General features: G+C 44.6%; 1 protein-coding gene and 1 long non-coding RNA gene across 4 annotated transcripts in view; one reads left to right on the top strand and one right to left on the bottom strand.

The window, feature by feature from the left end:
• Positions 1-7693, top strand: part of CHST11 (carbohydrate sulfotransferase 11) — a 267274-nt gene extending 259581 nt beyond the window's left edge. For both annotated transcript variants that reach the window (XM_039252887.1, XM_039252886.1), the window contains exon 3: positions 5482-7693. In XM_039252887.1, coding sequence (XP_039108818.1) covers positions 5482-6336 — 855 coding nt within the window. In that variant the 3' untranslated portion in view covers positions 6337-7693. The remainder of the gene's footprint in view (positions 1-5481) is intronic.
• LOC120245714 overlaps positions 1-26543 on the bottom strand; it is a 64180-nt gene that overhangs the window by 28428 nt on the left and 9209 nt on the right. The window lies entirely within an intron of this gene.

The raw sequence follows: 26543 nt of genomic DNA, 5'->3' as shown, positions 1-26543 counted from the left end.
TCAAGTGTGATTATTCCCAGGATGGTAGCATGGTTCCATATTCACAAATCAATCAACATGATACATTACATCAAAAAGAGAAAGGATAAGAACCATATGATCATTTCAGTAGATACAGAAAAAGCATTTGACAAAGTACATGAATATCCATTCATGATAAAAACCCTCAACAAAGTAGGCATTGTTGTAAGGTAGGCTACTATTATGTTGAACGTATCTCAACATAATAAAGGCCAAATGAGACAAACCCACAGCTAACATCATAGTCAATGGTGAAAAACTAAGAGCTTCTCCCCTAAGAGCAGGATTAAGAGAGGATGCCCACTCTTACCACTTTTATTCAACATAGTACTAGAGTACTAGCCACAGCAATCAGAAGAGAAGAAAGAAAAGGCATCCACATTCGTAAGGAAGAAGTAAACCTTTCACTATTTGCAGATGACATGATAGTATATATAGAAAGCCCTTAAGACTCCACCAGAAAACTACTGGAAGTGATAAATAAATTCAGTAAAATTGTAGAATACAAAATCAATATATACAGAAGTCTGTTGCATTTCTATGCACTAATAATGAAAGGGAAGAAAGAGAAATTGAAGAAAATGATCTCATTCACAACTGCACCAAAAAGAGGAAAATGCCTAGGAATAAACCTAACCAAAGGAGCGAAAGACCTGTACTCTGAAAACTATAAAACATTGATGAAAGAAATCGAAGATGACAAACAATTGGAAAGATATTCCATGCTCATGGATTAGAACAAATATTGTTAAAATGTCCATACTACCTACAGATTTGATACAATCTTATCAAAATACCAACAGCATTCTTTACACAACTAGAACAAATAATCCTAAAGTTTGTATGGAACCACAAAAGACCCTGAGTAGCCAAAGCAATCTTGAAAAAGAACAAAACTGGAGGTATAAGAATCCCAGACTTCAAAATATACTACAGAACTGTAGTAGTCAAAGCTGACACAAAAATAGACCCATGGGGAAAGCCCAGATATAAACCCATGATTATATGCTCAATTAATCTATGACAAAGGAGGCAAAAATATGCAATGGGAGAAAGACTCTTCACAAATGGTGTTAGGAAAATTGGACAGCTACATGCAAAAGAATGACACTGGACCACTTTCTCACATGCACACAAACATAAACTCAAAAGGTATGAAAGACCTAAATATGAGACCTGAAACCATAGAAAATTCTAGCAGAGAATACAGGCAGTAATTTCTTTGACATAAGCCAGAGCAACCTTTTCTAGCTATGTCTCTTGAGGCAAGAGAAACAAAAGCAAAACTGAACTTTTGGGACCATAGCAAAAAAAAAAAAAAAAGTTCCCATAGCACAGCAAAGGAAACAATCAATAGAACTAAAAGACAACCCACTAAAAGGGAGAGGGTAATTGCAAATGACATATTCAAGAAGGGGTTAATACCCAAATCATATGAAGAATTTTAGGGCACCTGCGTGGCTCAGGAGATTAAGCATCTGACTCTTGATCTCAGGGTTGTGAGTTCAAGACCCATGTTGGGATTCACATGGGGCATGAAGCCTACTTTAAATGTGCTAATTTAAATATACTTAACGTGTGTGTGTGTGTACACACACATACACAATGTGACACCAAAATATAATCCACTTAAAAGTGGACAGGAGACACAACATGTCTCCAGAGACAAGGGAAACAAAAGCAAAAAAGAACTGTTGACCTCATCAAAATAAAAAGCTTCTGCACAGCAAAGGGAACAATCAACAAAACTGAAAGGCAACTGATGGAACAGGAGAAGATACTTGCAAACGACATATCAGATAAAGGGTTAGTATCCAAGATCTATAGAGAACTTATCAAACTCAATACCCAAAAAACAATCCAATAAAGAAATGGACAAAAGACATGAATAGGCACTTCTCCAAAGACATCCAGATGGCCAACTGACACATGAAAAAATGCTCAACATCACTCATCATCAGGGGAAATACAAATCAAAACCACAATGAGATACCACCTCACCCCATCAGAATGGCTAACATTAACAACTCAGGCAACAACAGATGTTGGCGAGGACGCAGAGAAAGAGGATCTCTTTTGCACTGCTGGTGGGATGCAAACTGGTGCAGCCACTCTGGAACACAGTATGGCGGTTCTGTAAAAAATTAAAAATAGAACTACCCTACGACCCAGCAGTTGCACTGCTAGGTATTTATCCAAGGGATACAGGTGTGCTGTTTCAAAGGGGCATATGCACCCCAATGTGTATAGCAGTGCTATCGGCAACAGCCAAAGTATGGAAAGAGCCTAAATGTCCATCGATGGATGAATGGATAAAGAAGATGTGGTATATAAATACAGTGTAGTATTACTCGGCAATCAAAAAGAATGACATCTGGCCATTTGCAACTATGTGGATGGAACTAGAGGGTATCATGCTAAGCAAAATTAGAGAAAGGCAAATATCATACGACTTCATTCATATGAGGAATTTAAGATACAAAACAGATGAACATAGAAGGGAAGCAAAAATAATATAAAAACAGGGAGGGGGATAAAACATAAGAGACTCTTAAATATGGAGAACACACAGAGGGTTACTGGAGGGGTTGTGGGAGGGGGGATGGGCTACATGGGTAAGGAGCATTAAGGAATCTACTCCTGAAATCACTGTTAACTAACTCGGATGTAAATTAAAAAATACATTTTTAAAAAATGGACAGAAGACATGAACAGACATTTCTCCAAAGAAGACAGATGGCCAACAGACACTTGAAAAGCTGCTCAACATCACTCATCTTCAGGAAAATGCAAATCAAAACCACCATGAGATGCCACTTCACACCCGTTAACAACTAAAATCACAAGAAACAACAAGTGTTGGTGAGGATGTGGAGCAAGGAACCCTTGTGCACTGTGGATGAGAATACAAACCGGTGCGGCCACTGTGGAAAACAGTATAGACGTTACTCAGAAAGTTCAAACAGAATTACCATGTGAGCCAGTAATTGCACTACTGGGTATTTATCCAAAGAATGTGAAAACACTGATTCAGAAAGGTGCACCCCTCTGTTTATTGCATTATTTACAACAGCCAAACTATGGCAGCAGCCCAAGTGTCCACAGATAGATGAATGGATAAAGAAGTTATGGTATAAATGTACAATGGAATATTTCAAGGATGAAATCTTGCCATCTGCAACAACATGGATGGATCTAGAGGGTAGTATGCTAAGTGAAAACAGAGAAAGACAAATACCATAAGATTTCACTCATATGTGGAATTTAAGAAACAAGACAAGCAAAAAGCAAACATACTCTTAAATATAGAGAATGGGTGGTTGTCAGAGGGGTGGCAGGTGGGGGGATGGGTAAAATAGATGAAGAGGATTAAGAGCACACTTATCGGGCTCCTGGGTGGCTCAGTCCGTTAAGCGTCTGACTCTTGATTTCAGCTCAGGTCATGATTCAGTTTGTGAGATCGAGCCCCACATCCAGCTCCAAGCTGACAGGAGCCTGATTGGGATCCTCTCTCCCTCTCTCTCTGCCCCTCTCCCACTCACGCAAGCGCACATGTGCTTAAAATAAGTAATAAAATAATTCAATAACATAATAAAGAGTACATTTAGCATGCTGAGCACTGAGTAATGTACAGAATTGTTGACTTACTATAACACTGTGTGTTAATTATACTGGGATTTTTAAAAAATTTTTTAAATTAAAAAATAAAGGGAAAAGAGTGAATCATGGATTTCTTTGGAGTTCCCTTTAGTTCTGAAGTAGGGAGGAGTAAGAACAAGGTTGGAAACATAGGTTGATGCTTATCAATGTCTTGTATATTTAAAAGAAGAGCCCCATTGCACACTCAGGATGGTAGAATGAGGCGCGGCATTCAGCCAACAACAGTGTTGGGTCTCCATAAAAGTCCCCCAGTCTCTGGGCGTTGGAGACCAAGATGGCAGCACACCAGGCCAGTGAGGCCTTCTGTTTCCTATTCTTGGTGGATTGTGAGGATTGGTTCACACTGGGAATGATGGCCTTGAGTGGGAAACTGATGTTCCTAGAATTTAGAGGAACGCACACACCTTCCCTTCAGGCCCTATTGAGGCCACTAGTTCTTGGCCTGATGCCTCCTTGGCTGTAAACCCTTTAGGAAAGGGTTCTGTCTCCCAGTGGTGCTGAGTAGAGTGCCCTGTCCACTGTGAGGTCTGGACAGATGTTCGAATGGGTACATCAGCGGATGAATATGGCCGAGAGGAAAAGCTCTAAGTAGTATATTTGGGTTCCTCATGATATAATCCAGACTCACACAGCTTTATGCACAAAAGCAAATGCACTGACTAATGTAACAAAAGCCCAGGATTCAGCAGTGTGTGGACCTAAGTATTCAGGTGACATCACTGGGAATGCATCCCTCTGTCTTTCCGCTCATCTTTCCTTTGTGTCCTTCATTCGCAATCTAATTGTCGCTGCACAGTGGCCCTCTTCTCTGCTCCCAAGCCCCAGGCTGCCATCGTCACAGCTCAGCTCCTTGAGAGGAAAATGAACAGGGAACGGAGGAAAGTGGGTTCCCAGAGGAAAATCAAGACCCTGCTACCAGAAGCAGCACAGAGCAACAGACATTCACAACAGTAGGCTTGCAGAGAAATTGGATCCCCTCTAAAGTAGATCAGACAAGGGACACTTGTGCATCAGTTAAGCATCCAAATCTTGACTTCAGCTTAGGTCATGATCTCACAGTTCATGAGATCAAGCCCTGCGTCAGGCTATGTGCTAACAACGTGGAGCCTGCTTGGGATTGTCTCTCCCTCTCTCTCTGCCCCTGCCCTGTATACACCTGTGCACGCTCTCTCCCCCCGTCTCCCAAATAAACTTCAAAGAAAATAAAGTAGATCAGTCAAATGCCAGACCCTTCATGCTTCAATCAAGAAGATGGGAGTACTGGACCTCAGGGTAGTGGAAAGTGGGCGGCCTTGGTTGCCAGGAAGACCTGAGTCTGAATACGGGGCCTGTCGCTTGCTCACTGTGTGATCTTCCCTCCTCCTTTCCAGCCAGAGTATCAGCTCCAAAGGGCAGTTGCCCCACTCTAGTTTCTATGAGTGCGTCCCCAGTGCTGGTAGCATGCTACCTGGCACAGTGGCGGGTACTTGACACTGTTAAGTCAATGTCATTTCAAGGTGGTTGTACGGAGCCGTTGGGGGGGGGGGTAGGGATGGCAAATGTGAAGCTCTAGGAAAATGCCAGGCACATAGAAGGTGATGGGTAAGTCACAGAGTTGACCACTGCTGTTGATCTAGAAAGGAAATATTGTGGGACAAAGAACAAAAGGAGTTGAGACAGCTGGTGGAGGATTAGGAATGAAGACAGGCCGTTTAGGTGGCCAGCAGCACCTGCCATCGGGGCGGCGGCTATGGCCAAGTGGCAATATCCCACGCCAGCACTGAATTCTTACCCCCCCTCCCCCTTGTGTCCCCTCTGCAGCTGGAGCTCTCGAACACCGCCGTCCTGCACCAGATGAGGCGGGACCAGGTCACAGACACCTGCCGGGCCAACAGCGCAGTGAGCCGCAAGCGGCGCGTGCTGACCCCCAGCGACCTGAGGCACCTCGTGGTGGATGAGGACCACGAGCTCATCTACTGCTATGTGCCCAAGGTGGCCTGCACCAACTGGAAACGGCTCATGATGGTGCTCACCGGCCGGGGCAAGTACAGCGACCCCATGGAGATCCCGGCTAACGAGGCGCACGTGGCGGCCAACCTCAAGACCCTGAACCAGTACAGCATCCCCGAGATCAACCACCGCTTGAAAAGCTACATGAAGTTCTTGTTCGTGCGGGAGCCCTTTGAGCGGCTGGTGTCGGCCTACCGGAACAAGTTCACGCAGAAGTACAACACGTCCTTCCACAAGCGCTACGGCACCAAGATCATCCGGCGCCAGCGCAAAAATGCCACCCAGGAGGCGCTGCGCAGGGGCGACGACGTCAGGTTCGAGGAGTTCGTGGCCTATCTCATCGACCCGCACACGCAGCGCGAGGAGCCCTTCAACGAGCACTGGCAGACCGTGCACTCGCTGTGCCACCCGTGCCACATCCACTACGACCTCGTGGGCAAGTACGAGACGCTGGAGGAGGACTCCAACTATGTCCTGCGGCTGGCAGGGGTGGGCAGCTACCTCAAGTTCCCCACCTACGCCAAGTCGACGAGAACTACTGACGAAATGACCACAGAGTTCTTCCAGAACATCAGCTCCGAGCACCAAACGCAGCTGTACGAAGTCTACAAACTCGACTTTTTAATGTTCAATTACTCAGTGCCAAGCTACCTGAAATTGGAATAGGGGGAGGGGGGGGTGGGAGAGGGAGAGAGTCGTGCTTTTTAATTTAAGATTTTTATTTGTCAAAAGAATTCTATGGATAGTGGGTTATTTTGTAAATTAATATTTCTTTGGGGATGATGCTGCGAGCAGCATGGTGAGAATTATTTAAAATCCTTAGTAGGGAAGGACGGCTAGGCAGCCTTTGCAGGGGAATGGGATGGGTGTTCTTGGTCTTAGACGTGAATACTGCAACACTGTCTCGGAGGTGTAACTTGTGCTCTGGTGAATTCCATGAATCGTGCATCCCATAAATTCTAATTAATATTATTTATAGTTATTTAAACATGGTCTCTGTATAGATTTATTTTTGTGGCAGCAAGATTCTGAGGTCTTTGCAGAAGAAATGTTTTGCTCTGTGCTTGCTAGAGCTCATTTGGGGACACGGATGCCCACCTTGCTAACCACGCTCGGAGCAAGCTGTGTGATGACACCCATGGCGAGGTCTGTCCTGCCGCCATTCTTGAAATTCTGTGACAAATAAATAGAAATAGGCACCTTTGCAAGGGACTAATTCCGGACAGATTCCCAATCACCCAGGAGTCCCCTTACACTAAGAAAAGAAAAAATGTTTTTCTTTTTAACCCAAGGAGAAGAGTTGATCGTAGTTTTTTTTTCCTTTTTCACCAGAAATAGTGGTCTGTTAGAATAGGCTTTCCTACAGAAATTTTTAACTGGCAGTGCCAGTTGTGATGGTGAAGTGGCTGTTGCTTTATATTCGACATGTATTTATTTAGCAACTACTATGTGCTTGGCCTAATTTTAGGCCCAGCGGATAGAGCATTGAGCACAACCAATAGTCTCGGCCCTCAAGAAGCTTTATGTGAACACAGTACCCAGCTCAGCAATTAGCAAACCCCTGATATTCGTGGACTTACCATGAGGTTTGCACTGTTTTGAACAACCCCAGAATGTCTATGATGCCTACAAATTTGCCTTTTTCTCTGGCCCAAATTTGAAAACAACACACTTAGAACACGCCACTTGTGAGTAATCCAAGTTCATTGCCCAACCCAAGAGATGACAAAAAGCATGTGCCCACTCCAGTGTATCCGTAGTGTCTGCCTTTAAGCCCCCCATTTGCCAGGCATCGCATGGAAGGGTGCTGTGGCTGATTGGTCCTGCCTGCCTTGGGCGAGGGAAGGGGAACATTCGCCCAGTGCCTCTCCCTGTCGCCTCAGTCCAGCATCCACATCTCCGTGTAGAAATGTTCTCTCTTCTTGGCCACGCGCAAGAGGGAGATGCCGTGACAGGCCTCATACGTTTGCGATTTGCAGTGCTCTGGCATTTCTCCCCTCGTGAAGATCAGGGGTGCGCCGTTCGTACACACGGCACATGCAGCCCCTCCCAAGGCCTCCAGAGGCTGAGACCTTGAGCACCTTTGCGACCACCGTGCGTGCGTGAGCAGCAAGGACAGCTTTCCGGGACTGCAGTCCACGCCCCCTTTGCTGCGGAAGGCCAGAAATGGTCTACTTCCTGTTTGTTACGGATTCACGTCTGCACACGCTTCTCATTTCCAGCCATTTCGATGCCTTGGTTGAAGTTTGAGCCACATCCCTCTTACAACTAGCGTATGAGTTGGTAGCAGCTCCTGTACATAATAATAATAATTATAGTTCTAATAGGGGGTGGGGCGGGATGGGGTGTGGGTTTTGCTTTTTGTTTTTGATGCAGTATATAGCGAAGGGGTGAGAATATTCTAAACAAAAAATGAATAATTTATTCACAGAAACGATTGAAATTGTAAAGCTCAGAGCCGACCCAGCCACAGCTGCTACATCTCACCAAGAAAATTATTATATTGAATGTGAGTGAGGTGTGCACTGGAGAGGGTGGCCAAGGCTTTTTATAAAATGTGTACCATCTTCCAAGCTCTCTCCCTTTTGGGAAGGGCACAGCAACTATTCCCTCCATGGGTAGAGATATTATGCAGTGTTTTACTGAATAGAGTGACAGACGTCAACTGTCCCTGGAGTTGGGAGTCTGGGTCCTGTTTCCAATCAGGGGACACTGTCCCCTGAAATAGGGCTTCTGCTAATGACACACTGTCCGACATTTCCTGATAGGTGCCCCCACAGAACAAAGGTTCTAGGGGGTGTAAAGTTAGTGTGATGAAAAAAGGGGGGGGAAGCATTTTTGAGGTCGTATACCCTTGGGAAACAAAATTAAGTCAATTTCCTTTCTACAGGACTTTTCAGAGCCCTGGATGTGTGCCATGCATTGTGAATCCCCAAAAGCATCCTTGAGTTGGTAGCACATGTGGCCAGGACTGTGTTTTGCAGATCTCAGCGATGCTGCACAGATTATACTCTGGTTGGGCTGATTTAGCATATCTGAGGTCTTCCAAGGATAAAACTACGTCCTTGACCCTTCTCCAAAACAAAACAATAAGACACCAGTCTCTAGCTGGTTTATAACAACAGAGGTACTTTATCAAATGAATGAAAGTTTTACATCACTGCAATGGTTTTCATCCTGGATTCTACCCTGGGCAATGATTCCATCCCTCCTGAAGGGAGCAGGGGATTGTTATGTGTGGTGTGGACCGAGAAGGGGAGGAAGGGGTGGCATCAGGCCACAGAGCGGTCCCTACTCCTCAAGCCTTAGGTTGCTCAATGCGAGCAGAGTGAGCTCAACCCTTGACCAGTACTTCTTCAATTCCAGAGTTTGGAATTGTTCACCCTGTGCTTTTTTGGTTTTTCCAATGGAAATTCTCATCGATTTCCCAAGTTTTGCATTCCCGCCTCCATCTCTGTTGGGTCACGTGAGCTTGCTCGTGCGTGTGCAGAGCGCCAGTTTTCACCTCTTCTCTCAAGTGAGCAAGACTGTCCTTCAAGGGACAAGACTTCAGTGTCGTTCTGCAATGAGGGACTTTTCTCCTTGTGCTTTATGTTCATGCTTTATTTCCTAATGGCATAATGACTTTAAAATATCGAATCAACTGTTCTGCAGAATATAGAAAGTATTCTGTATCCTTGGTATAAAAGAATCCATGGGTAAAAATGTGCCTGGGAAGCAAAGGCTTGTTTGGGGGGGGGGGGGGTTGAGTATTTTTGTTTTTTTAAGGAAAACTATTTAAAAACGCTTTTCATTGCATGCTTAGCTGGAGAAAAGTACAGGTAGGCGTCCCAACTCCAAGCCACTTTTCAAAGGTGATGCAGTGTTTTCAAAACCAGGTACAGTGAGGGTAGTGTTTACAAGGACATTCCTGCTTAACCTATCCCTTTGGTTGGAAAACACTAGAACATTAGCCACAGAGTTTGAATTCCTGCAGCTTCTCCGGACAACCCCTCCACCACCCCCATTCCCAGCTGGTCTGGGAAGAAAGGCTTCTGCTGACCTGTGTCGTCTCCGAGGGGACCTTCCTACCTGTCCCCCAGGTGAGCTTCACCCTCCTGGTAACAAGGGTGCAGAAGCATAAGGGGCTACTTCCTGCTGGTAGAAAGTTCCCAGAGAAAAAGCAAGTCGCTAGCACACTTAGATGGTGGGGTCTGGGCCACCGCTGAGTTAGTGATTACAGAAGTTCCTCACGCGGTCTTAGCTGCCCTGTTCTGTGCTGTCCTTACGACCAGAATCCCACTCCTCGCCCACTCCTGTGTCAGCCGGACTGACCATACGGCCACCCCCAAGTTCTCACAACCAGTACTTCTTCCAGACTTTTCTCATCACGACTGACTGGACGCTATGGTCCTGGCAACAGGACCCACCATAACCAGCTTGACCCTTGGCTGTTCACAGGCGAATCTCAGTTTGCTACTCTTTATCAGGTACAGAAGGAGCCGCCCATACTATTTTCTTATGAGCATGCTCAGTATGGTATATGCACATATAATTTAACATCTTTGTGGAGTGTGATTTTTTTTTTACATATTTGTATGCAGTAGAGGGCTTGTTTTAGAAAACTCTCCCTGTATCTTACTGTACTGTTCAAGAAAGCTGAATTCCACATTGCCAACAAAAGCGTGAAATGTTCATGAACCTTCCTCCAGGAAAAGCCATTCAAGCCTGATTATTTTTCTAAGTAACTTCAATTAAATTGAAGAAAAAAAAAGCTTCTCTCTGTGTATAGTTTGTTCATGGCTCACTGACAAAAGACTGTAGGGGTTGGGTGGGCTGTGTTCCTTGGCATGTGGGGGGCCCTGTTCGTGTGCAGCAAAGGATGGAGAGGGAGAGACGAGATGTGGACCCCATTGGCAGTCTTGGCCATGGTAAAGGCCGCCACCGATCTGAACCCTTCCTGTGTAGTGGATGAATGGGAGCTTGCTTCCTTCCTGTTTTGTCTACAAACTCTGCAGAGTGATGCGTACCTCATGATCACGTAGTCCCACCATCCATGTGAAAAATAAGGAAACAGAGTCTCTGAAAGGTTAAATGACTTAGGTGACAAAGCCAGTATTCCTGTGTGGGTGGATGTGCCTTCAGAGCCCCCATTCGTTGGCCACCAGATGACATGCCACCAAGAGGCTATCTACTGTCCAGAAACTGCAGACCTGCCCTGTGAACCCCAATTTTCCTGTTCCAAACCCATTCTTTTTCAGATGCCCCAGATAGCCCCAAGCTGTTTCTCTATTCTAATTTTTTAAAGGTACATCTAAACATTTAACATGAGAGTACTGGATTTAAAAATGTATCCCATTTCCACCCGTGCCAGATAGGGTTTGTAACATGCCCGCCCACCATGGCCAGCTCCCACCCATTCCTGGTGTCACAGCTGTCCTTGCTCTGGTCCCATCTGGTCAGGAGATGTCCAGACCTTGGAGCTTAGTTGTCTTAAATTAATGGAGAATGCACTTCTTTTTAATGTAGTAAGTGGACATAACTTGGTCATGTCCTGTCCCTGTCTCATCTGGGACAGTGGGAAATGGCAGTGGGAAGCAAGGCTGAATGAGAACATCTCCAGTCTTTGATAATTCTTGGAATAAGACCGAAATGCCCTCTTGTCAGTGGCTAGCTAATCGGTCAGTATTTCTGATGAGGCCAGCGGTGCCCCTGACATCTGTGGAGCCTGTGGCCTAGACTGTTGTCGGGGCTGGGCCAGGGTGAGGTCATTATTGACCCACCTCCAAGTGAACAACAAAAGCACCAGGCAGAATCATTAGCATCTAGTGGCAAAGTGTCCTTTCTTGGGAAAAGCTCTTCTTTCTCAAGTTATGTCTTTCCTACATGTCTGGTGTTCAGATAACCTTTATGATAATAGACATTGACTGATGTAAGAAAATAAGATATCAGCAGTTCCAGGTCAGCCCCCAAAGTGTTTTCAAACATTTTCTCAAGAAAATCACAATATCCAAAAAGATTAGGAACCATTGGCCAAGAAGACATTGGAGGGGGCAGACTCCTGAGGGCTTGGTGGAGAACAGATCTCTGCGGAGGGAAAAATCCCTCTCGGAGTGCAGGTCTGGGCTTTGCGCAGCTGGTACCCACATTCCTGCTGGCACATTGTGGCCAATGCTTCTGGCTCCTTGGGGTCCCAGATGACTTACAGGAAGTGGGTGGGAAGACTAGTCCAGTCTACATTCACCACAGGCAGCCTATCAGACATCTTAGGTCTGGTGTTTCCAATATGAACAGTAAGGGAGATTCTAGCAAGACTGACATGAAAAACAAGCAACCTTTCCCCCATTTTACAATCATCCCTCGGCACCAACGTCTTCCCCACATCACAACATCCCCTGGATAGAACAGTCAGAGTGGAAGCAGCCTGCTGATTTCAAAACACATAGCTGGCTAGGAACTATTCACGAACGTTCCCTCTTGGAAATAGAGGAAACAGTAATAGCTGAATTATTTATCTCAGTTGAGATAAATAAGAGCCCTTGAGGTTGCTAGCCCTAGGTCATCCACCAAGGAGCTGTGTGTCCCCTAGAGGTAATCACTTCCTGTTTGGGCCTCACGTCCCTTACCTGTGAAATGTAAGAATTGAGCTAGATCTGTGATTTTTCAATTAAAAAGAAAAATGAGCCTCTTTTTTTTTTTTTTTGTATGTTAAACGCTCATCTGTAAAATAGATGAAGCAGAGATGCTGTGATTGAATAGTTTGAGGACCACCTGAGCTCTTTTCCCCATAAAATTCCTGTGGACCTCCATGGACCCCTTGGGTTGTAGGGAACACAGTTTTGGGAACTGTAAGTTAGGTGACCTCTGAGCCCTTCCAGCTTTGACATTCTCTAATGATCGGCCCAAACCCTCCTCTGTGGCTCTTTATGCCAAAAAGGGTGATTAGCAATTAGATGACACCATAGAAGTGTCAACTCCTCAAGAAGGGATGTAAAGGGAACAGCGTGAGAACAAGATTAAGATGGAAGAAATAAGGAAAAAGGAAAATAAAAAGGTAAAGGCAGATGCAGGAAAGAAAGAGCTCCCACCCAGATTCAAGGTGGGAACCAAGGTTTAGACTCCTTTTTCCAAATGGTCTGCCCAGGAAATGCAAGCTCCAAATTCCTACAAATTCCTATTTGAAATACAAGAGACTGGAATAAAAACGATTCTCTGTATTCATCTTTTTAATTTTCAGTGTTTGTTTTTTAAAATAATAGAGTATGTCCAAAAAATAAAAATAAATAGAAATCATAGTGTGTGCCATTATGGAAGAACAGCAAAGCCTTGGATTTCACATTGGTTTGGACAAATCATCAGCTGGAGAAGAGATTTATTTATGGCTGGAACTTTACCTGACAGAACAACCGAGAAACAGCATTGTGCCTGGAGCCAAACTAGCAACAAGCTGAAGGGGAAATGAAGGAAGAAAGGACCTCTGTCTAACGGAATGATACCTGGGGCGCCTGGGTAGCTCAATCGGTCAAGCCTCCCACTCTTGATCTTGACTCAGATCATGATCTCAGGGTGCAGGAGATAGAGCCTCGCTCTCCTCTCTGCCCCTCACCTGCTTGTGCTCACTCACTCCCTCTCTCAAAATCAATAAATAAACTTAAAAATAAATAAATAAAGGAATGATACCGGGACACTGAGCTTCTTTGCTCAAAAAGCCCAGATTCAACTGTAGGTGGCTTGGGAATGTTTCCTTTTAATATCATTTCTTCCAAAAATACATAGTTTCGTAAAGAAAGCTGACCATGAAAGTGGCTAACTTATTAACTCATAATGTTTACTGCCATGTGTTAAATGCTCTCTGTCTCATCCTCACACCAACAAGGTAGATGCCTGTACCCTTTCTGCAGATAAGGAAGCAGAAGATTAGAATAAATAACTTCCGCTAAATCACTCATCTGAAAAGTGGCGGAGCCAGAATTAAGCCTGGGTCTGGTCGGCTCCTGGCCAACTGAAATTGGCATCACCAGTGGGCCCAGAGGAGAGGTGGACAAAAGTCCAGACTTGAAGGCCCTGCCAACAGATATGGAAAGAGATGAAAACTTTAGCCAAATTTCCAAAAACCGATTAAACACAACTGAAAGGCACTAAAGAGAAAATGAAAGAGCTGCAGAGACTAAAAAGGGGAAAGTTCAGACTGAAATAGTCACAGACGATCAGACGGTCTATTAAGTTTCTGCCTGTTGTTGAGATAGGAAACACTGGCTCCCCACCTGTGTGTCCCCTTTACCCCTCACAGCGCAGTCACGCCCCACTCTCTCCACACCAGCTATGGGGCGTTTTGCTCACAACAAGCACTTCTCTGCGACACCAGCTTCAACTCAACTCAATTCTGACACTATCTACCTGCAAACAGTGTCAGATCCCACAGGTTAAGGGCTCAGTCTTACAAGATGACACTAGTGCCCGCCCGCGCCCACCCCACCCCCCACCAGCTTCAAATGCCAGTCACAAGTCCTGATTGACACCTCGTTTTTGACCCATTGGCTGTAAATCAGAGGTTCCTATGACTGCTTCCTCAGGTCTGATGAATTTGCTAAAGAATCTCACAGAACCCAGAAAAACAATCTCCTAACTGCTTATCAGTTTACTACAAAAGAATATGATGGGGCGCCTGGGTGGCTCAGTCGGCCAAGCGTCTGACTTTGGCTCAGGTCATGATCTCATGGTCCATGAATTCAAGACCTGTGCCAGGCTCTGTGCTGACAGCTCAGAGCCTGGAGCCTGCTTCAGATTCTGTGTCTCCCTCTCTCTCTGCCCCTCCCCCGCTCACATTCTGTCTCTCTCAAAAATAAGTAAACCTTAAAAAAATCTTTTAAAAAAAGAATATGATAATGGATAGAGGTGAACATCCAGATAGAAGAGATGCACAGGGTAAGTTTCAGGGAAGGGCACGGAGCCCCCACGCCGTCTCTGGGCATGCCGCTTTCCCAGTGCTTCTGAGGGCCCACCAACCCAGAAGCTCTCCAAACCCCATACTCCATACTTTTGGGATTTTTACAGAGGCCTCATCATGCATGATCGGTCACAAACTCCCTTTCTAGCCCTTCTCCCCTCTCCAGACGATGGGAAGTGGGGCTGAAAATTCCAAGCTTCCAGTCATGGTGTGGTCCTTCTGGTGACCAGCCCCCATCCAGGAGCCCACCAGGCATCATCTTGGTAAAGCAAAAAACACTGCTGTTACCTAGAAAATTCCAAGGGATTTAGGAGCTCTGTGTCAAGAACCGGGTCAAAGACCTAATATTGCAACCACAGAAGCTCTGTGTGCTCTGGTCACTCAGGAAATTACAAGATTTTTAGGAGCTTTGTGCCAGGAACCAGGGCAGAAACAAATATACATTTTTTTCTATTATCTCACAGTTGTCTGTGACAAGCATCTTGCCAAACAGCTGGACTGATTATCAGCAAATTCAGACAAACTATTCGTAAAGCCAATGGCAACTAAAAGCCAGTGCCAAAAATGAAACTCTAACTGCAGATCTCGGAGGAGGCCGTGAGTCTACCGAATGGAACGCATATACCATATGCATCCTCGTGGTCCCAAAGCAACGAGTCAGCCTGCATTCCATACACAAGCCCTAAGCCAGATTTCAAGCGCAGCCATTTAGGATGAAGAGATTGTGTTCAAGCAGCTGCTAACCTACCCGGCACGGTGCACCCTGGATCGAGCGGCAGTGCAGTGAGTGAGCTTTCTAAGCAGCGTCAAGAGGCCAGGCAAAAAGAGCTTAAGAGAGAGGCTGAAGGGCAGGTGGGAATATCTTGGGACAGGAAGCGCTTTCGATGTCCCTCTGGTCTTCACAGCCTGCTCTGCACGGCCAGGCTCTCTCCAGACAAGCACGGAGTTACTCCAGCCCGGGGGCGGATCTCCCACATGCTGAATTCCTAAGCTTCCCCACTCGTTCTAGAAACCTGCAGTTGTGAGGGGACTGAATCATTCATTCATTCACTCATCCATTCATTCAAACACGTGTTAGGCATTGTCTTTGTCAGACTCCGTGCAGGATGCCAAGAGTGTGGGAATTCTCAGGACTCTACTCAAGTGTAGAACACAGAAATGTTAACAGATTGTTATAGGATAATTAAAATATACACAAAGATGAAACACCAGACTATCCCTGGGAAAGGAGTGATCCAAGTCAGAAGCTGGAGAAACGGAGAGAAGGCGAGGGACTGGAGCAGCGGCTCTCAATCAGGGGTGATTTCATTCCCAGTGGACAGATCTCCACAAAAAAGAATTGTCCAGCTCAAAAATGCCTGAATGGGAGAAATGCCAAGGAGGTAGAACCTATGCCTTTTGGTAACTGATTGATGGATGAGGAAGAGGAAATGAGGAGGCGAGGAAGACCGGCACATTCCCAGCTTGGGGGAATGGCAGCTGGAGACGGTCCATTACCAGGGGTCAGGGAATCCAGAACAGAAACAGGTTTCTGGAGGGGTCATGACTTCAGTAGGGACATGCCTAATTAAGTTCCCATGGGACATCAGAGGAAGATGGAGAAGTGGGTCTAGAACCCTACTACTCAAAATGTTATGTGTGGACCAGCAGCACAATACTACGTGACTACGTGGGAGCCTGCTAGAAACTCAGTGTTTCCCTCAGCCATTCTGCATTTCGAGAAGCCAGTGATTCACGTGCACATTCACACTGGAGAAGCATTCATCTAGAGCACAAGGGACAGTGTGAAGTAGAACTGTAGCTTTGGGGAAGGAGGGTTTCTTACATTATTGCTTATTCCTCCAGCAACCCTGAGATGTGGATATGATCAGGGCTGCTGGTTGGACAGTGTCTGTCTGGATATACAGGTTGTGCACTGCACAAAGGTGCTCAGTTCAGGATGGAACTGACATCTGGCATTTACCCTGAATGAAGGGGTGAATTTCCCTTACTCTGCTTGCCAAGGTGCGGGCATAGGGGCTGTGATCACCCAGAAGTTTTCTGTTCTACTTTGCAAAAAAAGGAGCAGTTTCCACGATACAACGGTCATCATAGTCTCCTCACAGAAAAGCCCTGTGGCCAAGCAGTCACCATGGATATAATTGAGTTCTACACCCCCTTATCTGCCGTTTTGAAACCTATAAACCTTAAAAACCAGAAGTCTTTTTATAGATTTACAGCAGGCTCACTTGGCAGCGAAACCTGACCTAAACTAACATGAGACTAATTACAGTCTTTATTTATCCTGCTTACTGTAAACAGTCATACGTTTCCCTGCAGAAATATTAACGTGTTTTATGATGGTATACAGCCTTGCACCCTCCTGGAGTATTAGGTAACACATGCTGTTTGCGTGGCGTTATTTTTCTGAAATCTGACAATTTCTGAATTCTAAAACACACCTGGTCCAAGCATTGCCGATAAGAACTGGCAACTTGTACTACCCTAATTTTACAGATGGGGAAAGTAGGGCTCACAGAGACTACCTACATGAGGGAGCCAAGGTCCAAACCTTCTGCTCTCTCCACACCATGCTAATTCCAAGAAGCTTATGGAGTACGACTCTGGTCGGTGCACCGTCCAGCCCCACCCCGTACAGATAGATGTGTATTTTCAGACAGAAACCTGGGCAAGAGATGCCAGGGTCTGTGTTCTGTTCCAGTCTGTCATGACAGAATGCTAGTCCCTGAACTTGAACCACTCATTTCCAAATAAGCCTCCAGGTGTTCTGACAGCACTTAGCCCAAAGCCAGGCACCCCATGCAGGAAGCATCCACCAACTTCCACCTCCCCGGCAGACACAGAAAATCCCGGCGATTTCGCAAAGAAAAAAAAAAGAAAAAATGAAAGCAAGCGAATTCTCGTCGGACCTGTGATTGATACAATACAAATGAGAGCAGAACAGCAGGGACCACATTCTGCCGCACTATTCTTATTCTGCAGATGGAGGTCTCCGGCAGCAGCGGCGGGATCCAAATGCCAATTCCTTCTTGAAAAGATATTTGTGTGCTTTGGAGAACACAGCGCCTGTCAGCTCTTCCCAACCAGGGGCTGCTTCTGATTCCTCGGCTCCTTCAACAAAGAACAGGCTTTATTCTCACACCAGAAAATGAAGCTGGAGCTAGAAATGATTAGCCCTATAAGAATCGGCGAATCAACCTCTCTGAAATTTTGCAAACTCTACAATGACACTTCTGAGATATTCTTGTATTTGTGTTCTTCACTCCTGAGCTCACAACGTTGGGATGTGTTGCCACGAGGTAGATGCTGGAAATCTGGCATCTTGTCACTCAAATCCATGATCATCGATTCTCTAGTTAAATGAACTTAGGCTCTTTAATAAAAAGAAAGTTTTTTCAAGAAAACCTTATTTGAAAATATTTCAGCAAATACTACACCAAAATAATTTTCAGATTCATTTCTGATTCTTACCATTGTGTACACATGAATTAGACACTTTGTGTATTTAGTGACAACTTATTTTATATACACTTTTACATACCTTGTCTGGAGAAGTGCTCATTCAAATTTTTTGCCCATTTTGAGAATTGGCATGTTCTTCTTGGTATCAATTTGTAGGATTTCTTTATAAATGTTGCATGGAAGCCCTTTATCAGAAACGTGTTTTGCAAATCTTCTCTTCCAGTCTGTTGGTTGCCTCTTCGTCTTCCTAATAGTATCTTTCAAAGATGAAAACATTTTAATTTTGATGAAGTCCAACGTATGGATGTTTATTTTGTGGCAGATTGTGTCCCATGTGACCTTTGCCGCTCCCTAAAGACTTTAAGATTTTCTCCCGAGGTTTCTTACAGAGGTGTTAAGGCTTCAGCTCTCACGTTCCAGTCTACATCCATTTAGCTAATTTTGTGTATGGTATGAAGGGTCCTAGTTAAGACCATTTGGGTACTCTGCTTCTTGAGTGCCACTTGTGGAAAAAATTTTTCTCCTGTTCGCGCTTTGTCAAAAACCAAGTGACCATGTATAAGTGGGTATCTCTCTGGATTCTATTCTATTCCGTTGACATCACACTGTTGTAATTAGTACAGTTCCATAGTTAGCCTTGATATCATGTAGGATCGTTTCCTCCAGCAGGTTTGTTTATTGCAATGGCTCTAAACTCTAACACAAGGTTTAATAGAGGTGGTTAGAAGGAAAGAACTCCATTTTTTTACTATAGCGTATGATGCCAGCTAGAGATCTTCTGGAGATGCCCTGTAGCAGCAAACTGGGATAGCCAATTAGCTATTTTGTTAAGGATTTTGCATCTATGTTCATGGGAAATAGTGTCCTGTAGTTTCCTTTTCTTATAATGTCTTCATCTGGTTTTGATGTCAAGAGAATGCTGACCTCATAACATGACTCAGGAAGGGCTCCTTCTTGTATTTTCTGGAAGAACCTGTGTAGACATTGCAAGATTTCTTCCTCAGATATTAAATAGAATTCACCTGTGAACCCATCTGAACTGGGAATTTTCATTGCAGGAAGACCTTTAATTACAAATTCATTTTGCTACATAGATATGTGGCTAATTCAGCTAACTTTTCTTGGCTGAGTTTTCGTGGTAAAAAGTCATTTAAGATGGTTGTAGCCTGGTTTTTATCCTAGGACTAATGAAACCCCATTTGGAGGATATGGCCTTTCCAAGGACCCTACTTAGTGCCCTGAATATTCAGTGGGAACTTTCTCTCCACTGGAGGAGATGCGAATAATCCCCAGCACTGTGTGACTTCTGGGATTATTACTTTATCCTTGGGAGTTGTTCTTGTCTGGCCTTATGGGGTTTTACTCTACACAGGCACTCATGGGCATTTAGTCAAAGACCCAGAAAGACCCCTATCTACACTCTGGAAGCTCTTTCTCAGCATGGCTCTCCTCACTCGGGTGCCCTACTTTGCCAATCCTGGTCACACTGGCATCCCAGGGCATCAGTCCATCTCCTCAACTCACAGGGACTGGTGGGCTGAGTCTGGGATTCTCCGCAGTGAGCCGCACCCTGGGAATTACGTCCTGACAGATGGTCTTGGCAATGGCGGACCTCACTTCAACTGTTCTCTTTCCTCAAGGATCGCAGTTTCAGCCTGGTGTCTGAAAACAGTTGATTCTTAGACTTTGTCCATTTTTCCAGGTTGTGTGTGTGGGAAGGTAATTCTGGACCATGAGGGATAAACAATGCAGATATGTGCTTGTCACTTCAATAGCTGTAGCTTTATATTTAATTAATCCCTTCACACTGCAAATTTGGAGTATTTCTCTAATTTTTTTTTAAAAAAATTATAAAGAGTGCCAATATGAACATTGTTAAGAAAAAAAAAAAAAAAAAACCAAAGTTTTTTTTAAAGGATAGTTCCTTGAGATTCAGGAGGGCTACCAGAACAAAGGATTTGAACAGTTTCATGGTTCTGGTTGGGATATTTCTTTACTGGCACCAGACAGAAGAATCCCATTTACGGGGTCACTAGGCAATTGTAATATGAATACATATTTCTTTCTGATTGCCAGCACTGGACTTTATCACTTTATTTTTGTTAGTTGAAACCATGATTAACGGTGCCTAGAAGGTACTTCAATTTAGTATTTTTTTTCTTAATCCGTTAGGAAAATTGTGCATTTTCCCATCAGATAATCCAATATCTGAATTTTCTCCTGTTGACACTTTGTGTTCATCAGCCTCAATGGCGCATCGAGAGAACTATGTATGTTTTCCATCGTAGGAGCTCATTCCATCGTGTAGGATAGCAGGTTCTCATCAGCTGTGCTCCTCAGAGCGTTTAGTTTACAGGGCACTTTGTCTTGTAAACGTGTCTCCTTTAGCAGCAGATAATTAGGTTTTGTTCATAATTTTGTCAGTGGCTCTTTACCAGATTTCAATATAACCAATTTAAACATAAGTGATGCATCTAGATTTTTGTCACCACTTTATAAATATATTTTTAATCACTACAGTGGCTTGCTCTCTCTTTTTATTTGCAGGGTGAACTATAATGTCTCAGTTTCACTTCATTCTGCTCTCAAGCTGTAAGACTTAAATTCCACAAGTGGTGCATTGTTACCCCACATTCCTAGTGTCTGTCACGGTGTCTGGCACACTGATTTATTCATTTAAAATATAATCGCAGGTGTTTTTAAGTTTATTTATTTTTGAAAGAGAGTGAGAGTAGGCGCAGAGGAGGGGCAGAGGGGGTCAGGGACAGAGGATCCGCAGGGGATCTGTGCTGATAGAGAGCCCGATACAGGGCTCGAACTCATGAACTGTGAGATCATGACCCGTGCTAAAGTCAGAAGCTTAACTGATTGAGTCACCCAGGTGCCCCGTTTAAAATATAATCATTGGGATCCTACTGTGAATGCAATGGAGACCAGGTATGTGGATTAACCCAGAAATCTGAAATGTCTTTAAGAGGCAGGTTTGTATCTTGTGCTTGTCCGACTTCCGGGCTCCGCTGAGTGGACGTTGGTATGCAGCCACGAACCACTCGATGGAAGTGTCCAGGGCAACCTCTCTTTCGGAAAAGCCCTCATGTCATTCAAACGGGCAGTGCTCCTCATGGAATCCTTGCAGCTGTGGGATGTGGGGCTGACAGCGTGTTGCCCTACCTCTTACAAACCCCCTTTTGGCTTCTAAAAGAAAGATCAACGTGGCCTATGGTAAAGGTCAGGTGAAAGGTCAACTGACATTGAAAGGTCAACCCGGCCAACCTCCAGGAATATGGACAACCCCAGCTCTCAGCCTCAGGCATGTTTTCTCCAGAGCCTTCCTTTGCTCTTCTCTGTAGTTAAAGGGGTGAACTCCAAATTTGTTTTCTTCTTCCACCCCTCAGTGTTTTCTTTCTTCTTAAATCCTTGGGAAACCCTCTCTGTGATTCTGATGTTTGAACTCTTCACCCAGCAGCTCTCTGTGAGCAGTGTTCCCACGTGGACGTCCAGGTCGTTCCTTCCCAATCACTCGAGATTGCTGTTCGGGTCACGATATCGATCTTGAATGGTTTCTGATCGCTCCTCCTTTCCCTCTGGAGCTCTCTGGACTGTTGGGAGCTTCTTGTTCTACTCATTTTATCAATCACTTGCCAGGACTCCTGAGGTCTGTCTTGCTTACTTTTGTGATTTGGGCTTGATTTAGGCCCCCATACAGGTGCACCTTCCACCCTGTGACGTGGCTCTACGTGCTGGTGCAACGGCCCTTTTACACTTTTGCAGAACTGCCAAGCACCCTGTTCACACAAAATCCCATGCAGATGTGCAGTCTACAGAGGAGACACATGGGGGCGCCTGTGTGGCTCAGCGTCCAACTTTGGCTCAGGTCATGATCTTGCAGTTCATGGGTTCGAGCCCCGCTTTGGGCTCTGTGCTGACAGCTCAGAGCCTAGAGTCTGCTTCGGATTCTGTGTCTCCCTCTCTCTCTGCTCCTCCCCCATTTGCGCTGTCTCTCTCATTCTCAAAAATAAACAAACATTAAAAAAATGTTTTTAAAGGAGACACACAAGAGCCTCTTTGGTGATGGTGGTGGAAGGGAGCTGAGGCGGTCTGGAGCCTTCCCAACCACGACACCCGGCAGCGGAGCTCAGAGGATCCAAAGGCTCCACTAAGGATTTTAATCAAGCTGCTCGCGGGTCTGTCCCGCCCCCACCCCTTTCACTGCCCAGCACATTCGTGAGCCTCAGCTCTGGGTTTCACGCCTGCTCCACTTTCCTTTTCAACCACCATTTCTGACTTAATCTTTTACATTGACTCATAGCTTATCCTTTATGCTTCCTTGAGGGTCCTTGGAAATCTGGGCAGATTTGGTTAATTAAAAAAAAAAAAAAAAAAAAAAAGAGCTATTTATACTTAGGGATTGTGAAGAAGCCAGGAAAGAAGTGTTTGGGATTTTAAAAATACACATATGGGCTTCTTTTTATTTATTAACAGCTTTTATACATTTTCAATATTATTCCTTAAAGCAGCTGTTTCTTGGAGTTCCCTTTCACACCTGCCTGTCACTTCGAATTTCCATTTGTTAATTTACAAATCTGCAGTAGAAGTGATAAAAGCAAACCACAAGGTAATTTTACGGATTTTAAATTTCGCTTCTACATTTCAGAGTCATTCAGAAGCTCTGTGAATACCCAGCTGGGGTCACAGAGAGACCACGAGCTTATTCTCCATTCCCTAAATACTGTTTCTGTGCCATTAACAACAATATAACATCCGCCAAACTCAGATTAGTTATGTTTGTATGTTTTTCCTCCACTAGATTGTGAAACTCTGAAGGGAACATTTTTCTCTTTATCCATTATCATACTTAGTATGAAGCAAGGGGATAAGATGTGCTTAAATAGGAAAGGCATCATCTATTTATACTTTTTAAAAGTCTTAAGAAATCCTATTTAAAATCAATTATCTTGGCATCGAGGCAAATCTGACACAGACTGGCTTAAGGAGGGAAAAGGGAGGGGGGCCTGGGTGGCTCAGCTGATTGAGCCTGCAACCTCAGCTCAGGTCATGATCTCATGGTTTGTGAGTTCGAGCCCCGTGTTGGGCTCTGCGCTGACAGCTCAGAGCCTGGAGCCTGTTTTGGTGTCTGTGTCTCCCTCTCTATCTCTTTCCTGCTTGTACTCTGTCTCTCTCTAAAACAAAACAAAAACAAGAAAACACATTTATTAAAAAAAATAAAAATAAAAGAGGGAAAAGGGAATAAGGATTGTGCTCCTTTTTCTAGATGGAAAGAACATCATGTTCACCACCAATATCAAAGAGGGTACATTTTCAGATGAAAAGTGGCTCGTCAAGTTAGGCGAATGGCAAAATGGCAGGGCTGAGACAACACTGGTAACTCTTCAGTGTGGAAACGACAAAGGGGAAAAATATCCAGACGGAACAGCCACGAGGGTAGCTGGGCATCACTGCGTAGTTGGAAGCCATTAGCTCTGCATTCAGTCCTGGCAAAAAGGATCCAACAATAAACTCAGGCTCACCGTTCAGAATGTGCAGCAATACAGATGCGCCTGGGCGGCTCAGTTTGTCAGGCGTCCGACTTTGGCTCAGGTCATGATCTCACAGCTCATGAGTTCAAGCCCCATCTGGGCTCTGTGCTGACAGCTCGGAGCCTGGACCCTGCTTCGGATTCTGTGTCTCCCTCTCTCTCTCTCTGCCCCTCCATGCTTGTGGTCTGTCTCTCTCCCTCAAAAATAAATAAACATTAAAAAATTAAAAAAAAAAAAAAAGAATGTGCAGCAACACAGCACAGCAGAGATGACTGTCCTCTCTCTGGGTCCTGGACACACACTAACCCTTGTCTTGGTCTCATGAGGCCTGAGCTGCCTCACCTGGAATGAAGCACTCGGGGCCTGGGCAGGAACCTGTGGCACAATGAGCAGCTAGTTGGCCTGTATTATTAGGCTGGTGTTATTCAAGGTGCTGGGCAAGGTCATGAGTCAATTCCTACCAGGCTGAGTGTGTCCATTCATTCCTTCTACACACATTTACTAAGACATCAAGAAATATCAAGATAAATACATAACAGTACTGATCCTCAAGTTGGTCACAGATTTTAGGATAATAACAGTAAAATATGGTAATGACATAGCTTAGTATCTTGGGGGGATACCACGTTTAGACAATGACATTTTACTACTGATGTTCGCCAGGCTATGACTATTATTCCTGACACCCAACGTGGGAATGAGCATCCCGCAATATAATGCACACACCACTCAGGATCCCAGAGAAATGACCCCCATACAAATGCCCAATGGTCCATTATCCTAACATGAAGCCTACCGGTCAACAAATGAAATGCATGCCTGATCTTAATCTTGAATGTAGCTGTTTAATTAAACCAGGAAGCCATTAGACTGGGGTGTCACTAATGCCATGGCGGCCTATGTAAGCAAACCACAATCTAAGCCTATAAACACCTCAGGTTATAAAATCAAAATGCGAAGCACAACCAGTCACGAACAGCCAACTAAGCTACAGCCGACTGAATAATTTCCTTTCTTTGTTTCCACACTGGACTCTGTGCGTCTTTTCCTATTTCCCATCAGCCAAGCAAATCCTAACCATTTTCAGTTTGGCCCAACCCAATTCAAATCAATTTTTGCTCAAATGCTTAACATTTTTTCAATGCCTCAGTTTATCTTTTTAACAAAGCATACAATTAGGAATCTCCAAATATTTGGGAAAGTCGTCCAAAGCAAGGAGAAAAAAATAGAGAGGAAAGAGAGATTAAAACAAGCAAAACACCAAGTAGAGCTGTTATCTTCCAGGAGGTAATAGAGGATATTTTATTCATAAAACAAGAAATGCTGAAAAGCAAGGAAAAAAATAGAGAATAAAAAGAACTGTTGGAAATTCAAAGCAGGATGGCCAAAATAAATTCAATTAAAGGATAAGGAGATGAGGAAATCTCACAGGAAGAAGATAAAAAGAAAGATGAGACAGGTAGCTAATCTACGCAAGAGGTAACATTTCCAACTCAAAGGAATTCCAGGAAGATAAAACAGTGAGTAGAAAACTGTCAAAAATAGTGGACATTTTTCTAGAGGCAAAGGAAGGACTCTGTTCAGCACAATGAATAAAAAAGGCCTCCGCCAAGCGGCACAGACCACTATAAAATTTCGTAACACCAGGAACAAAAGCTCCAGGTAATAGAAAATGAAGGCAAGTAGAAAAACGAAAGTACCATATAATGAGGATGGCAAGGAGGAAAAATGACAATATAACAGTGTTTTCTGATTGAAGATGAGAGTTTACCACTGTGTTTTGCAAGAAACACACTCAGAAAAGGGAGAGCAAAAAAGAATTAAAGAGAATAGAGTCATGAAATTGCTGAGAATTGAAAAGGGCATGGACATCTACATTCTTAAATTGTGGGGGTGCCTGGGTGGCTTAGTCAGTTAAGCGTCCGACTGTCACTTAGGTCATGATCTCCCGGTTAGTGAGTTCAAGCCCCGCGTCGGGCTCTGTGCTGACAGCCAGCTCAGAGCCTGGAGCCTGTTTCAGAGCCTGTGTCTCCCTCTCTCTCTGACCCTCCCCTGCTCACGCTGTCTCTCTCTCTCTCCTAGAAATAAATAAAACATTAAAAAAAATTTTTTTTTAAATTGTGACTACCAGGTGGGTGGAAAGGGAAGGAGCCCTTCCCAAGGGGCACAGCAGAGCTCTTGCTTCGAGTGCCCTTAGAGTCAGATGGTGCAGAGGACAGATACGGGATGAAGAGCAGTCATTGATGGAAACTATAGAAGAACATCAAGTTTTTCTTGTTTTCAACACCCTCACCTCTCCGAGTAATGGTGGGCTTTGCCCCCCAGACTGAAATCTGAGGAAAGTGCTCCCCACATTGGACCAGGACAACATAGGGCTCCTACCATAGGGTGGTTGAGTTCTCGAAGTAGAGAAAGCCATCCTCATTTGGACGTTTTGGGGGAAAAAGTTCAGTGTATCTGCCTGCTTTTAACATGAGGATGCTTTAGTGAAAGCTTTTAGTGAAGCCTACCATTGGCTGTGCCCAGCAGCCCCCACCAAAAGCTGTGTGCACACAAACACACACGTGCACACGCACACACACACACACGGTATAAGTCAGCCCACTCGTTCAGGAAAGAGGCCACTGAAGTCAGAGAAAATCACGCCAACTACCTAAATGAATGAACCAGTGTTTCACTATTAAACATAAGCAGGAAACTAACAGTCATAGGGCCTGCAGGGAAAGGCTCCCGCACGAAGGAGAAACAGATTAAAATCATGGATGCTGTGTACCGATCAGGGCTAAAAGCTGCAAAGCACGGCATCCACTCTACCTGCATGTATACATGTATTCAGTGGGTGTTTAAAGACTGTGACCTGGGCACTATCTAGGTTTGGGGGTATGGCAATGGACAAAGCAGAGAGAATCCCTTCCCAAAGTCAGGTGTGTCCAGCCCTTCTGGCTGAA

This window comes from Hyaena hyaena, unplaced genomic scaffold (assembly GCF_003009895.1).
Source record: "Hyaena hyaena isolate Hyena2069 unplaced genomic scaffold, ASM300989v1 scaffold_432, whole genome shotgun sequence".
NCBI lineage: Eukaryota > Metazoa > Chordata > Mammalia > Carnivora > Hyaenidae > Hyaena > Hyaena hyaena.
This window is presented reverse-complemented; position numbering and strand designations above follow the sequence as displayed.